This window comes from Olea europaea, chromosome 11 (genome assembly GCF_002742605.1).
Source record: "Olea europaea var. sylvestris chromosome 11, O_europaea_v1, whole genome shotgun sequence".
Lineage (NCBI taxonomy): Eukaryota > Viridiplantae > Streptophyta > Magnoliopsida > Lamiales > Oleaceae > Olea > Olea europaea.
This window is the reverse complement of record NC_036247.1, coordinates 15,950,433-15,965,469: the sequence shown is the minus strand read 5'-3', so window position 1 is coordinate 15,965,469 and position 15,037 is coordinate 15,950,433. Positions and strand designations below refer to the sequence as shown.

Genomic DNA, 15,037 nt, shown 5'->3' with positions numbered 1-15,037 from the left:
ACCTGCTCATCATCTAAGTGTCTGTGTTGTCTCCATTAGGTCACTCCAGTCTCCACCAGTCCGCCTTCGCCCTTCTGCCGCCGATCGCTTCGTACACCAGTTCCCAAAATCTTTGAGAAGTCGGTCGAAGTCTGCTCGTCGATCGAATATTGGCTTATTGGGCAAATTGGCAATGGGCATCGATTGACAAAGTCAAAGAACGGTAACTGCACTTCTTTTGGAATTTTGAGGGGTTTCAATGGTTCATAGATTTGTAACATATCCTTCATATTTCTTAATGTTTTGGGAAATTTTGAGAGATGGTCTCTTGTTTGTGCATTGTTGGACCGAGTTCTTTTAGTCTTTTGTTCTCCACAATGCTAACTGGTTGTCTAGTTGTACCAGTGGTGGAAAAGCATTTAAATTTCCAAACAAGTATGAAGAACCTATAAATTTTTCAATTTAAATGTTAATGATCTTAACTTTGCACTGAACATTCAAGGTTTTGAAAACTAGATAGGCCCGATCGGTTCAATTCTTGTGTTTTTTAGTTCGTCCCCTTATTACATTTTAAATTGTAGGGTAAATTGGAGAAAATCCCCAGCAGTAGCATCCTAATCACAATGTAGTTGTGAAGGAAATTGAAAATATGAACAAGATTAAAATGGCTCTCTTTTTCAATCACACGATGAACGTTCAAGACTTCAGCGATATTTTTTTTTTGGATTTTTGCTTGATCAAAGTATGATGAGATTTCCTTTTTGTTATAGTACTGGTTCTAGTAAGTTTAAAAATATTTAGCAAGATTGAGGGTTTCATCGTGATCCCTTTCTAATTAATATTTCTAGTAGATTTGGCATACTGAATACTTCATACCCAAAAAAAATAAAAAAATAAAAATAAAAATAAAATAAAATATTGTTGAAAATTGGGCTTTTAAAGTCTTTTGTTGGGATTTTACTATGTAGGAAGTGTGATAAAGTGAATGAATTTGATAACTTAATTGAAGGAATTGATTTGGATAACTTCTTACAATGCGACAATGCCCTAAATTTAATTTTACTTAAATTTGATAATGCATAAGTTAAGTATCATAATTTTATATAAATTTTTATTTCAGGCTCGTGAGTTGTGACGGGATCATTTTCAAGGGTGTAATTCCGTAATTTTCGTCGAAATTCCATTTCTCAGGTAAGTAATAACTTGCCCTAACTTGTTATTGTAGAGATTGAAAATGTTTGAAACCTTGTTGGCTTATATAATTGCAGCCTAGTCGACTTATATAATTGCAGCCTAGTCGGCTTATATGATTTGTTATTATAGGATGAACAATTGCACTGGTGCACATAGTAACCATATTAGAAATTGTAATAGTGAGATGATTGAGATATTTTGTAATTATTTTTTTAGATTAATCATTGGACATTAGAGAAAGAAATGGTTGAGCAGCAAAATTATACAAATTTGATTGATGTTTTTGTCTCTAAAACAGTAAGATGAATAGTATTTAACTAATTATTTGAAACATTGTTTGTTTTGACAGTTTATAATATAAATATTTTCTATAATATATTTGATTGTTTTAATGTTAGTTTTTTAAGTTAGTAATGGGTCGCATAATACACTATTGAATTTTGCATTTACGTTGATTTCTCCGGGGGCCTAATTTACGGATTTCGCCTCAGACCCCGACAATCACAGAACCGGCTCTGATTTCAGCTATCATCAATGCTGTTGATTTCCCAAACTACAATGCCATGCTAAGTAGCAAATAATTATCGACGATGCTTTTTGAAACATCAAAAATTCAAGAATAGAGAGATTTAAATTCACAACAAGGTATCTAATGCTCTTAGATTTTGTAAATGACTCCAGCTCAATAGGAGGGACATTTAGATCAAAAGACAACGCGACCATCTTGAAGAGCTAGCACCACTTCCATTGTCTCCGATGAAAGGAGGAAGCGGTAAAGTCTAGTAATAGACTTCCAACTTGTCCAATTGAGAGCATACAATTAATATAAATTGTACTTTATAGTACTCCCTTGGTTCTCGACAACTTTAACCCGTCCTTTTCCTTGCTTGGGGTCAAATGAATTGATATCTACCTATTTACTTTAATTATAATTAGTTCTAATCAAGAAAAACCAATCTATTATTATAGTTTGATTTTGATTTTTGAAATATTCTAATTATCGAGTAAACTAATCAAATGAAAAATGTTTATATTTTAGAGTTCAATCAATTAAAAAAGCACTAGCATCTCAAATACACCAATGCTAATATACTTTAATTTTCAAGTATTGGTTAATAATTTATTTTATTTATTATTATTATTTTTTGGTTGACAAGTGATATGTCTTATATGTTCATTTTTTCTTTCAAGATAAATTAAAATAATTTTCATGTATGACCTAACTATATCTCTGAATGATGCGAATAGAATCAAAATATGAAGCACAATCGGTACATTAATTAAGATTGCATTAAGCATAGAAGTATTTCTTAAGATTTGGTGTTATTTGTTATTTGAGTTAGAAATGTATATAATTATAAATTTCAAAAACAAACTTAAATTGGTCAAATAATAGGATTTCAATCAATTCAATGGCAAACAATCAACAATTTCAAGCATTTAACTAAAAAAACGAGCAAGTTATTATAAATTAAATAATAAAAAATCCTTGTAATTTTAACCACATTGGGCTTAGCCGAACGTGATTAGATTAAACAAATAAAACAAATTGGAAGAGATCATAATCTGGATTGTTTGATAGGAGGCATGAATATAACTATTAGGGCCTGTTTGATTAGCCCAATTTTTCATGGAAATCATTTTCCGTATTCCACATTTTTAACTTATTTGATGCAAAATTTTCTTGGCAATTTCATTTCCATCTCTCCCTCCACACATGTGCATTTTCCTTGGATTTTCGGCTTGTTTATTTTTTTTATTTTTATTTTTTTGGACAATGAGAACAAATTCTATGCACAATTATAAAAAAAATTTATCCCTTTAATTGACAATTTTCATGAAAAACAAAGTCAAACAAATACCAAAAGATCCAAAATCTCAACATTTTCCAAGTGGAAAATTATATCAATCAAATATATTTAATTGAAAATTCTCAGTAAAACAAGTTCTAGACAATTCAATTCTTTGAAATTTGTTTTCTTTCCACCAAAATTTCATTCTTACAATCAAACGGACCTTTAAATGTTAAATCTCTTAATAATCTTGGAATCTCACTTTCTTCATCGTCAAGAAAATTCAAAATGATGAAAAACTCCTTGTATTACTCTATGATCTTCTACATTACGATGGTTTCTCTTCATCTGGATAGTCTCTATTTATAGTTTTCTATGAACCTTGAAGATCTTACGTTGAAAATACTTAAAACACCCCTGGTTTGAAGTTGAAACCAATAATTGTAAATGCTAATTTGGGAACCATCGCTTCCTAGGAATCCAATTCACAACCTACTCGCGACCTGGGGTTGCATCCCCATACCTATCTGCGACCTCCAAATGCAATTGGAGGTCACAAGCTTCAATTCTTCAGTATTTGCAAAGTTTGGTCCCTGAGTCTCAATTCTCGCCCAATTTAGCCCTTCAGCTTTTGATTTTGTTCATTTCAGTCCCTAAACGTTTAATGTGATCCAAATTCGTCCTCCAACTTTGGATCTTTTCAATTTTGATCCTCCAAGTTTTGAAAATATTCAAGTTGACCCCAAGTTTCTTTTTCATCCAGCTTTTGTCTCCAAATTTCCAAATATCAAATTTGATCCCCAGAACTTATGAAATCATCCAATCAACTATTCCAAACTTCCAATCAAGTCTCAAACTCCCAGTAATTAAGTAATTCCACCCCCCATTTTGCTCCAAATCTCTTCCTTTTTACTTCATACATCTTCAAGTCGGAATTTTTACCTTGTAAACTATATGTAAGCTGAAATAAGCAGAATTCTGTCCAACTAAATCGCTTGTGCCAATATAGGGCTTCCTGTGCCATTCTTATATGAATAAGGTTGCATTTCTGCTGTAATTTTATTGGTATTTATCCCCCTTTGTCAATTTTTTTTGAAAATTTTACATATTAAAATTGCGTTTCATTTGCAAAAGAGATACCCGTGTCCCAAAAGTTCATTGAGCTTAGTCTAATTCAAAATTTTATCTGAAAGCCATAGACAAACAATTTCACCCAATTTTAGATATATACATGTAAATCATTTCTCTTCGAAATTGGAACCCTCAATTGAATCTTGAAAGAGGGGAAGGGAAGTCGATCTCAATCCGTTGATCCTTCTCTCCCTCTATTGATTGCTCAAAGGGTCATTTTTCGTCGAAGCGTCCTATAGAAACATCCTTTTGAAATACATTGAACCTCTAAAATCTTAAAGTAGACAAACATGAAATCTCATTTGAAGTAGACAAGCATAAACTTCTTCTAGTCTGAGAAAGGACACAATGCACTCTTTCTGGTAATTGTCCTTTTCTCTGCCCACAAAATGTCCATTTTTTTGCCTACAGACAATTTCAATTCTACGTTTCGAATTGTTTTTATTCCACAAACATGAGAAAACATTGAACTTTAATGTCCATATTATCAATTGAAAAGGATATGATTTAATTAAATGATTAGTCTCAAATGCATGTTTCTTCAATTATATTAGATAATTGAGTTTTAGACAACCCTTGCCATATTCATTTACATTAAGACATAAAAAATTACGAGCAATTGTTTTTTACTTTGCTTAATGGTCATTGGCATCTAAATAGTTAGCATAATTATTAAGCACTCAAGTCTTAGTGATGTTACCTGTCGAGTGGTGTTTTGTTCTGCTACATGGTGCAATGAAGAAAATGTTTTTTGCTTTTTACTTGTCATATCAAGCAAATCTTTCGTCAAAATGATGTTGGCAAAATTTTATATTCTTTCTTGGAATCGAATTGTTCAAATACTCTAACTTTCGTTCTAGTTTCATCCACTAAAATTAGATTAGGTAGGTGGTATCAATTTAGATCGATCCATCAAGTTACACGACGAGTCTCGACTTTGTAAAACTACAATGATTGAACTAATTCTCATCTTGTCTAATTCAACGCAACTCGCCTATTATGACCGATCAATGGTTGAATGTCTCACTCTCAAATTGGATATGAACGAGCAAGGTTCCAAACTAACCCCACAAAATAATATGTTGTTTTATTTAAATAAAACATGCAAGGATTGCGTCGACAATAAGAAACCGTGAGCTTGAAATAATAATTAACATGTTTTTATATTGGGCTCCATTATGAGTTATATGCTTTCTCATCTTTTTAGGGTACTAAAGGTCCTCATGTGGACTTTTTAACATTATTCATAATTTCATTGCAAGAAATTATGATGGCCAGTGTAGGTCAAATCAAGACTTTTAAATAAACTTAATTTTACATCCTATATATGATTTATATTATAAGATTCCACATTAGTTGTTTTTTTATGTAATATTTTCAAAAAAAAAAAATAGAGACGGATAAGAACTCGACGAATATACCTAATTATTCGCGGAGAATTTTCACATTTTAAGGGGTCTAAGCGAATGAACAAAATTGAGTTAGCAAGTATTATTGAATAAATTGAAAAATTCTATTCAAATTTTTCCTAACTTTTGTCGATGAATTCAATTGCTTTCTATATCAGTTGCATCACATCAGTTTTCCATCCAAAATCTTGTTATGAATCTTCATGATAACAATATTAGAAAGCTAATTAACAAAATAAAACATATTCCACGAATGGTTCATAAATTGTACCATTAAAGTTAATTTTTAAAAAAAAAATGCTCCTAATAGAATTATGACGTCGAATTGTAGGCTGTCCTTACGCTTTCGGTGGATTGAGACAAGACAAATTGCGTGCTCAACCTCCATATTCAAATGTTGAACTTGCTTTCTTCTTTCATAGTATTTGATTGAATTTCTTTATCAATTTTATTTTTTTTTCAAAATATTGGAATTTTCCATTGAAATTGTTTCCGGGTTTTCACACGCATTTATTTTTGTTAGAGCTACAATGAATTCTTACACTAATACCATTCTCCATAAGGTCGAGGCACTATTAAAAAACACAGTTCTTTTTTATTCAAGAAATATCCTCCATCAAAATGTCATTTTGTGTTAAAACTTACCAACTGATTATAGGAGTTTAGATTCTTGTTACAGACATCCCGTTTTCAGAAGGGAAGTCTCCATCAAAACACCATTCCATAAGGCATCCCAGGCTTTCTCATCAAAAATAGCTCCACAAGCGATCAATTTAGCACTGAATAGCGCAAAGTAGCTCATGGGGGATTCACCTTTCCTCCTGTCACATATCATTTACCCTAGTAGTCAGGCTTATTCTATTCTACTACCTATGTTGGGAACAAAGAGGCAAGTATGACACAATGTGAGGTATTGATTGCACAAGCAAAAGCAAGATTAAAGTAAGAAGAGACTGGTAGAGGAACCTAATAATTTTTTATTTAACAACCATTAGACAAAAAAATAAAATTTCGGCAACAAATAGAATTCCCAAAATTTTCTTATCTTGATCTCTTTAAGTGTTGGGGAATACACCGATTACGAGCATATTATATTCATAAAAGCATACCGTTTATTTGCGTAAAATCGAGACGTAATTTCGACTAACCAAAATAGAATTTGAGAGGCAAAACAATAATAGTGACCGAATCTCAATGCATGAATATAGATCCATCTTTTTCGATTGTTGAGCGAAAGCAAGTTATTCTTTGAATGAAATTTCGCGGAACAAACATGTAAATAATGTTAATCAGTTTCTGAAATCAAATCATAATTAAGAAAAATCAGAAAATGAAGGAAGAAAGATGCAAGTGATGAATTTTTGGTCGAGCCAAGTTTTGACACTTGGTCCTTAAGATAAATTTGCTCCGCATCGGTGTTAACGATTTTTCGACAATCATCTCTTAAGATACAACGACCACGTCAAGCCATAGGAGTACTCCAAATGACTTCAACCAACGAACTCGAATGGAATTTTCTCTTTACCATAATAATGATTTTGATGCAAAAGATAATCATTTCTACAAAGTGTTTTATGTAACTTAACATGAAATGAATAATATGGATTTATGAAATGAATTGGAATGACAAATACACATCCCATGGGTCCTATATATAGAGGATGAAGGGTTGTGGGTGAAGGGACACACCCCAAATCCAGCATTTTTCATGGAAAGTTGTAACACTTCGTTTCGAAAAGTCGCAACACTTCATTTCAAACCTGCATCCTTTCGAAAAATTGCAACACTTCATTCTTCCAACTTTGGACCGCAATTTCTCATTCATCCGGAATTGGTTTCGAGATTCCAAATATACCACGAAAGTCTATTCGACAAGTAAAATAAGTTGGTCTATTTACTTTTGTAATTTGACCATCGGATCAAGTCCGAACATTCGACCGAAGTTGACACGAAGTCACACCTTTTCATTTTTCCAATTTTACACTTAACCAATTTTCGGTTAATTTTTGAACCAATTCCAACAATCTCCCACATGAATGAAAATTCGAGTATGCAAATGTAATGCTACGATGTGATGCAAGTAGAGAGAGAATGGAAAGCCACTGAATCGGGGATAGTAGCTTCTGGCCTTGAACCTCCCGTAATGAAATAACATTAGACTTACTCGGCTAATTGGTGAACGTGATGTCTTGAACCATTCAGCCTTTAGTGTAAGCCAAGACAACGATACTCACACAAATTTCTTTCCTAAACCGTTCATAATTCTCATGACTTGGTTCATTTTAGCCCTGAACCCCTCTTGGTTCTGCGAGTGTTTAAAGAATTCAAGCCTTGAATAATTCTCATTGAAAATGCCCCACTTCACACTCACATAGGTGACCTCCTATTGAGAGTATTCTGCCCTACTCCACTTGATTTAATCAAGATATAAGAATCGTTAAAAGATTATCTTAACCTTTTACAACTCTACAGAAAGCACTTTAATATTATAGGAATAAGTTAGGAAACTATTTTCCTTAGTGCTTTATGAAATCCTCATAACTTAGTTATCCCTTTGAACCAAGATCTTGGGATCTTCAATCAACAAAATAGGGTTACCATTACAAGGACTCTAACGTAGTAGGTTTTACCTCATTCCCTTCGATATGTAGTATACTTGATCTCTCTTAGTAAATCTCTTTAAAGGTACCACGAGTTTACATTACTGAGATTATGTGCTTAATGGTATTATGTTTATGACTTATACGTCTAGACTTACCATTACGTGTGACTTAATATCTTATCAAATATAGCTAACCAACGATCGATTCATTTGATAGATACAAATTTTCGCCACCAAAAAAATCCTCTCATGAATCTACATGCTTCATTAGCTTTATTTAAAACTTTATCAATTTCCAAACAACACTATTAGAGAATTTCTATCTAATTATTACACTAGTCAACCATGTTTACAAGTGGATTTTAGAATCATAGGTATTCAATATCATTATTAAAATATTACCATGCATTTGAACTATATAAATATTCTTCATATATTCCAATTGTTCTTACGTGTCCAAACAACCTCCACAATTAGCTTCTACCCATTTAATCCACTTTAGACTTAGTGTATATCATCCTTATAATTATAATTAGTATAAGAGTTTTCTATTTTTTCACCTTCATAGATATCTTTCTATAATTATAAGATAAAAGCAAATGTAACTGTTAAACTGAGTTACCCCCACAATTCCTCAATTAAGAATGCATATGCAATTTAGTAACGTTGTATCCATAAGTTTTAAACTTTCCATTCAAGTTCACGAGCATTTATGATAATCCCCCACATCTTTGGGTTACAATTGAACTTAGGGTTTAGCAACTCTTTCATAGTTCAATTTATTTATCTCTTAGATAATATCCATATCGAGTGCTTTGTGAAAGTCTATGTACTTTCAAAGTAGTGATCGTCAACTTGCATATAACGTACTTCAATTTAATTAATTTAATTTGATCATTCAAATTAAATCAATGTCATCATATAGATCAACAATACTTTCAAAACATATACCAACTTAATTGGTTTCATGATTGAAGTCAAATTCAACAATAAAGAGGGTTAAGCATTGCAACTTCTTCAAACATATACAACTTATCACATTTGTGACATTTCACATGATAGTTTTATTTCAATCATCGGTTGAAAAGTTGTATTCTCAAAATATACAATCCTACAAGATAACACACCTCTTGAATTAATCTCTATAAAGAGACACATCCATTGGAAATTAATCATACCAAAAGTCATGATTCTCCATATAAAAAAACACATCTTTCCATGCAAAATTTACAATTTCAAATAATTAAGTGGCTCATTACTAAATAATGATATCCACTTAAATCATCTCACTTAAATTTATCAAATTAATTGAGGCTATCATCATAATCAAAGTTAGTATAATTTCAATAAGATATGAAATTTTAACCAACTAATTTACCGTGTCATTATCATATTCCAATCAAAAGAATCGTCATGAAAGTTCATATACTTTCACAATTAGTTGATATCTATTCTAGTAATATTGGAGTTGTACCAATGACCAACATATATAGATCTTATTTAAATAAATATACATGCCGTATTATTTGATAGGATAATCAACTTGATGTTAGATTACGAAATTAGATTTGAAAATGCATTTAGAAAATGAAGAGTCATCATTTAATAAATTGCCTTAAAAATCACATGCACTTTATCAAAATAAACCAAATTCATGGTCATTGACTAATTTATGAAAAGACACGTATTGACAGCCATATATATTGATTAGCAATTGCAACCATGTACAATATATAATACTTCACTTTCATCATATACTAAACAAATGGATGGCATGGACACTTGAGACACAATTCATATAATAACATAATAGTTTCTCATGTATTGATCAATTTATTTTTTATTTTTATTTTTTTAAGAGTTGCACAGAACCCCACCAAGCATAAAACATAAATCGGTGTTGAGCTTATATAATCAGATTTTATCATCCAATCCATTTAATACTTTGTTCATACAAACAGAATAATGAAAAATATAAATGCACGAAAACAAAATTCATGTTAAGATTGTTGGGGAATACACCGATTATGTGCATATTATATTCATAAAAGCATACCGTTTATTTGCGTGAAATTGAAACGTAATTTCGACTTACCAAAATAGAATTTAAGAAGCAAAACAATAATAGTTACCGAATATGAATGCGTAAATATGGATTCATCTTTTTCGATTGTTGAACGAAAGCAAGTTATTCTTTGAATCAAACATCGCAGAACAAATATGTAAATAATGTTAATCATTTTTTGAAATCAAATCATAATTAAGAGAAATCAGAAAATGAAGGAAGAAAGATGCAAGTGATGAATTTTTGGTCGAGCCAAGTTTTGACACTTGGTCCTTAAAATGAATTTGCCCTACATCGGTGCTAACAATTTTTCGACAATCATCTCCCAAGATATAAGGACCACGTCAAGCCATAGGAGCACTCCAAATGGCTTCGACCAACAAACTCGAACGAAATTCCCTCTCTACCATAACAATGATTTTGATGTAAAAAATAATCACTTCTACAAAGTGTTTTATATAACTTAACATGAAATGAATAATATGGATTTATGAAATGAATTGGAATGACAAATACACGTCCAAGGGGTCCTATATATAGAAGATGAAGGGTTGTGGGTGAAGGGATACAACCCAAATCCAGCATTTTTCATGGAAAGTTGCAACACTTCATTTCAAAAAGTTACAACACTTCATTTCAAACCTGTATCCTTTCGAAAAGTTGCAACGCTTCATTCTTCCAACTTTGGACTGCAATTTCTCATTCATCCGGAATTGGTTTCGAGATTTCAAATATACCATGAAGATCTATTCTACAAGTAGAATAAGTTGGTCTATTTACTTTTGTAATTTGACCATCGGATCAAGTTCAAACAATCGATCGAAATTGACACGAAGTCAGACCTTTTCATTTTTCCAGTTTTACACTTAACCAATTTTTAGTTAATTTTTGAACCAATTCCAACATTAAGTCCAAACAAATTTCAACTTCCAATAGGCTTACAAATAGAATTTCAACTAGAATTTGCCAATAAACTTCGAATAAGATTTCAAAAACATTCAAAATAGAATTCTTCTTAAATGTGCACTTTAATTAGAAATTTTAAATTATCTAAATCAAACAATTCAGGTTACACCTAAATTCTAACAATCTCCACCTTGACATGAATTTCGGTGCAATGAATAAAGCTCTAATATTTCTTCATCTAGAAAAATAAGTTCAACTTCTGTGAAATAGAATTAACTCTTCAACCAAAACCAAACTTCTTCACCTTATACAAAATTGCTCTTCCTTTTCCACGGTATCTATATATGATACCCCAAACCAAACATCGGGTTCCCAAAATTTTCACAAGAAATTTAAGATTTATCAAACAGGGTCGAAGCATACCCTATAACAGAAGTAACTCTCAATGTTTTCACCGAAGGCCCCTTGCTAGTCTCGACACCTTCAAAAGCCCCCAAAAGCATCCGCAACCAAATCAACATCTCCGTACCTATCTCCAATGGGTCTATTCCTAGCCGTTAAATATGATGGAACCGTGGATAATGCTGGCAAAGAAAAATTACTCATATCTTCCAAATTTGACTGATTAGTATTCTACAATATGGACCTAGAGATAAGTTCCAAAGATATTGTACCAAATGGAATCTTCACCACGGTACTAAACCGTGCTAACTTTTCTTTACTAATTATGCCTAACCTTGCAAAAAGTATAACATTGACCTCTTTCGACCCGTCAATACAACATGACCAGCCTTCCGGACCTTCAAAACTCCACTTACTCCAGAGAATGTGTGCCCTTTCGAATCAAGAGTACTCAACGAGATGAGATTCTTCTTCAAATCTAGAACACGTCAAACCTGGTCAACTGTTCTAATTGTCCCATCCATCAACTTCAATCTGACCTTTCCAATACCAACTACTCGATAAGGTTCATTGTTTCCCATGATCAGGACACATTGTGTTACCTTTTCATATGCTTTAAACAAATATCGATTAGGGCACATATGGAACGTACAAGCAGTATCCAAAATCTACTCCTCGTTAGGTTTGGATTCCATGTTAGAAATCGTCATGACATCTCCATCACTCAAAAAGTCCTCAACTATGTTGGTCTCATCCAAAGTGTTTGACCGATTCCCTTGATTTGCAGTTGAGTACCTTTATTTTGCAATTTTTCGCAATACCTCTTAATGTGTCTTTTCTTTTTGCTATAGAAACAAATTTGATTGCTAAAATTCACCATTGACTTATCCCTTCATCATTCACCATGAAACACAAGAGCTTCTTCACCTCTGGACTAAGCTCCAATCAGATACTTCATCTTCTCCTTTGATAACAAGACATTATACATATCTTCAATGGTGAGTGTGTCATGATTGTACAAAATCGTGTCAATGAACAAAGTAACGAAGCGGGCTGCGAACACAATAGGATTAAGGCCAAATATTCTTCATTATACTTTACTTCTAAGGTATCTAAATCAATTTTTAATAAGTTCAAATACAACCCAGAAAAAAATATGGGGATGAAGATACTCAATACTACTAAAAGCAATAAAAATTACTAAACTATTAAAAGCCATAAACAATTTAGTAATCCTATATTCTAAAAAGCAAAAATAAATAAAAAGAAAGAAAATCGGGTTGCCTCCTAATAAGCGCATATTTATAGTCATTAGCTTGACTTTGTTGTTTTGGATCATGAAATTTTGAAAAAAGTTTTTGATGCCTTACTTAGTTTGCATTTTTTTTTATTTTTTTTTTAACTTTGATCCACTTTTCATTGATTCTCCAAATCATAACCTTGCCTCTATCACCTTGCCTCTTTCAATGTGATATGACTTGTCCATTCCATCCAATTTGAAATCAACTATGTAGACTTCTTCCTCATAGAGTTTAATCACAAATTCAATAGTTTGACAATCGATGAAGTAGAAAGAATGTGTGTTAATTTCATCATCATTAATTGTCACTTCTTCAAAATATATTTTTCAACAATGATTTGACACTATTTCAACCACATATTTTTCAATAAAATAATATTATACGCAAATTCAAAACTTTTTCTCATTTTTAACTACACAATATCCATTCATAACACTATTTCAAAATGCATTTTTTTCAAGAAAAATGGGGCTCAAACAACCTATAAGTCCAAAGTTGAATTCTTCAAAATCTTGAAGTAATTGAACTTCAATCCTTTCCTATGTATTGATCTCCTCTCTCAAAATATAGTAGTTGGTCCCTTGTACTTGATGAATTTGATGAAACTATTGTGTATGAAGAGGCAAGAGAGATACTACTTTCGTTGCTGCCCATGTCTTGTATTTATATGATGAAATTAGGTCAAAATTCTCGTCCAAATTTCCTTTCCAAAGAGTTTTCATCAAATAAGGAAAGTTACCTTTGTGGGCGCATGACTTTGTCTCTGCACAACTTTCAGTATTTTGGTCATAACTTTCTCTTTCGATATCCGATTTAGGTGACTCAAAGTGAGCTGGAAAGCTTATTCAAAAAACTAAAATTCTTCTAAAAGTACAATTTTTCCAATTCAAAAGTTTTCTATCCAAAAAATTGGTTTCAAATTGACCAAAAATCAGGAAGATATCTTATGTGATTGAAATTCAATTTATAGTAATAGTCAGATCATATCCTTTTTCTTTTTTTCTTTTTTTTTTTACTTCAATTAGCATTCAATTGACTCGTATCAATCTTCAAAGTATCTTTTGTGGTCCAAATCAACCATTGAATATTTACACTTTGGTCCCTATACTTTGGACTTCTTTCTTTTTTGCTTCTTTTTCGTTTTCTTTCTTCCAATTTCACCAATTTGCATTGAGTTCAACATAATAAACATAATTAACACATAATCAAGCTATAACTCATTCAAATCACTAACAAATACTCCAATTTACTAGCTCGAATAAGTATATAAAATATACTTATCAAATTTGTATAAAGATTCAACCTTTCTTTGATGGGTTGTATGGAAAATTGAAATTCTCTTCTAGTTTTATACAAGAACAATATCGTGTAGCATCATTGATATTATAACAACAATTTATGTGACATTTCAAGCGATAATTCATTTTAAATGTTACTCGTGTCGCTACTTTTAAAAGAATTTATCTATTATTGACACTAAAATGTCATTTAAATTAGTACTTAACACCAATAATACTAAATAAAATTACTATAAACTCTATATATTTGTGATTATGACTATCTCCCCATGAGGTAATCATATGCCTTTACAATTTCACTTAACTCACATCTTGAATAAATTCAACGACATATTTAAAGAAATTCTGACATGCGGTGGCCATCTTAGTAGATTTTAGGTAGCAATTCATCATAAGAAAAAAAGGCATTGATATAGGAGCCTGATCATCATTTGGTCCTTAAACAAGAGGCCTACCTTTGTCATTGACTTTTTAATACACCAAATTGGCTTTTGCATTTCTGGTGTTGACTTAATTCTAGTCAATTGTAGAGCTCGTTTGTAACTCCATTATTTGTGAGTAATGTATTATGGAGTAGTAATTGATATTAAAATGTGTGGTTAAAAAAGAAAGAAAATTTTTTTATTTACGTATAATATTATTTTAATGAAAAATGTGTGATTTAAAATGAGTACTATAGAAAAAATAATGTGATAGAATGTGGAAGAAAGGAAGACAAATAAAGCCTTATATTTCCAGGGCTAAGAACAAAAGAACTAGTTTAATGATATGCACAAGCTCTATTTGTAATTATTTCTATTTTCTTTATAACCTTAATTCTTAATGTCATAATTATATCCAAATGTCAACTACTAGCACATAAAGTCTAGAACTCCCCGTGCTTACAAGATGCACAACAAGAATTATGAACGCGCTTAATTAAAATCCTTATTCTTTCTTCAAATGATTCCACATGTC

At 31.6% G+C, this 15,037-nt stretch overlaps 1 protein-coding gene across 1 annotated transcript in view; it reads right to left on the bottom strand.

Moving 5' to 3' along the window:
* Nucleotides 1–13,310: 13,310 nt before the first annotated feature.
* LOC111404519 (flowering locus K homology domain-like) overlaps nt 13,311–15,037 on the bottom strand; it is an 11,899-nt gene continuing 10,172 nt past the window's right edge. The window contains exons 9-10 of the mRNA XM_023033313.1: nt 13,522–13,614; nt 13,311–13,438 (exon numbers count right to left, since the gene is read on the bottom strand). Coding sequence (XP_022889081.1) covers nt 13,311–13,438; nt 13,522–13,614 — 221 coding nt within the window. The remainder of the gene's footprint in view (nt 13,439–13,521; nt 13,615–15,037) is intronic.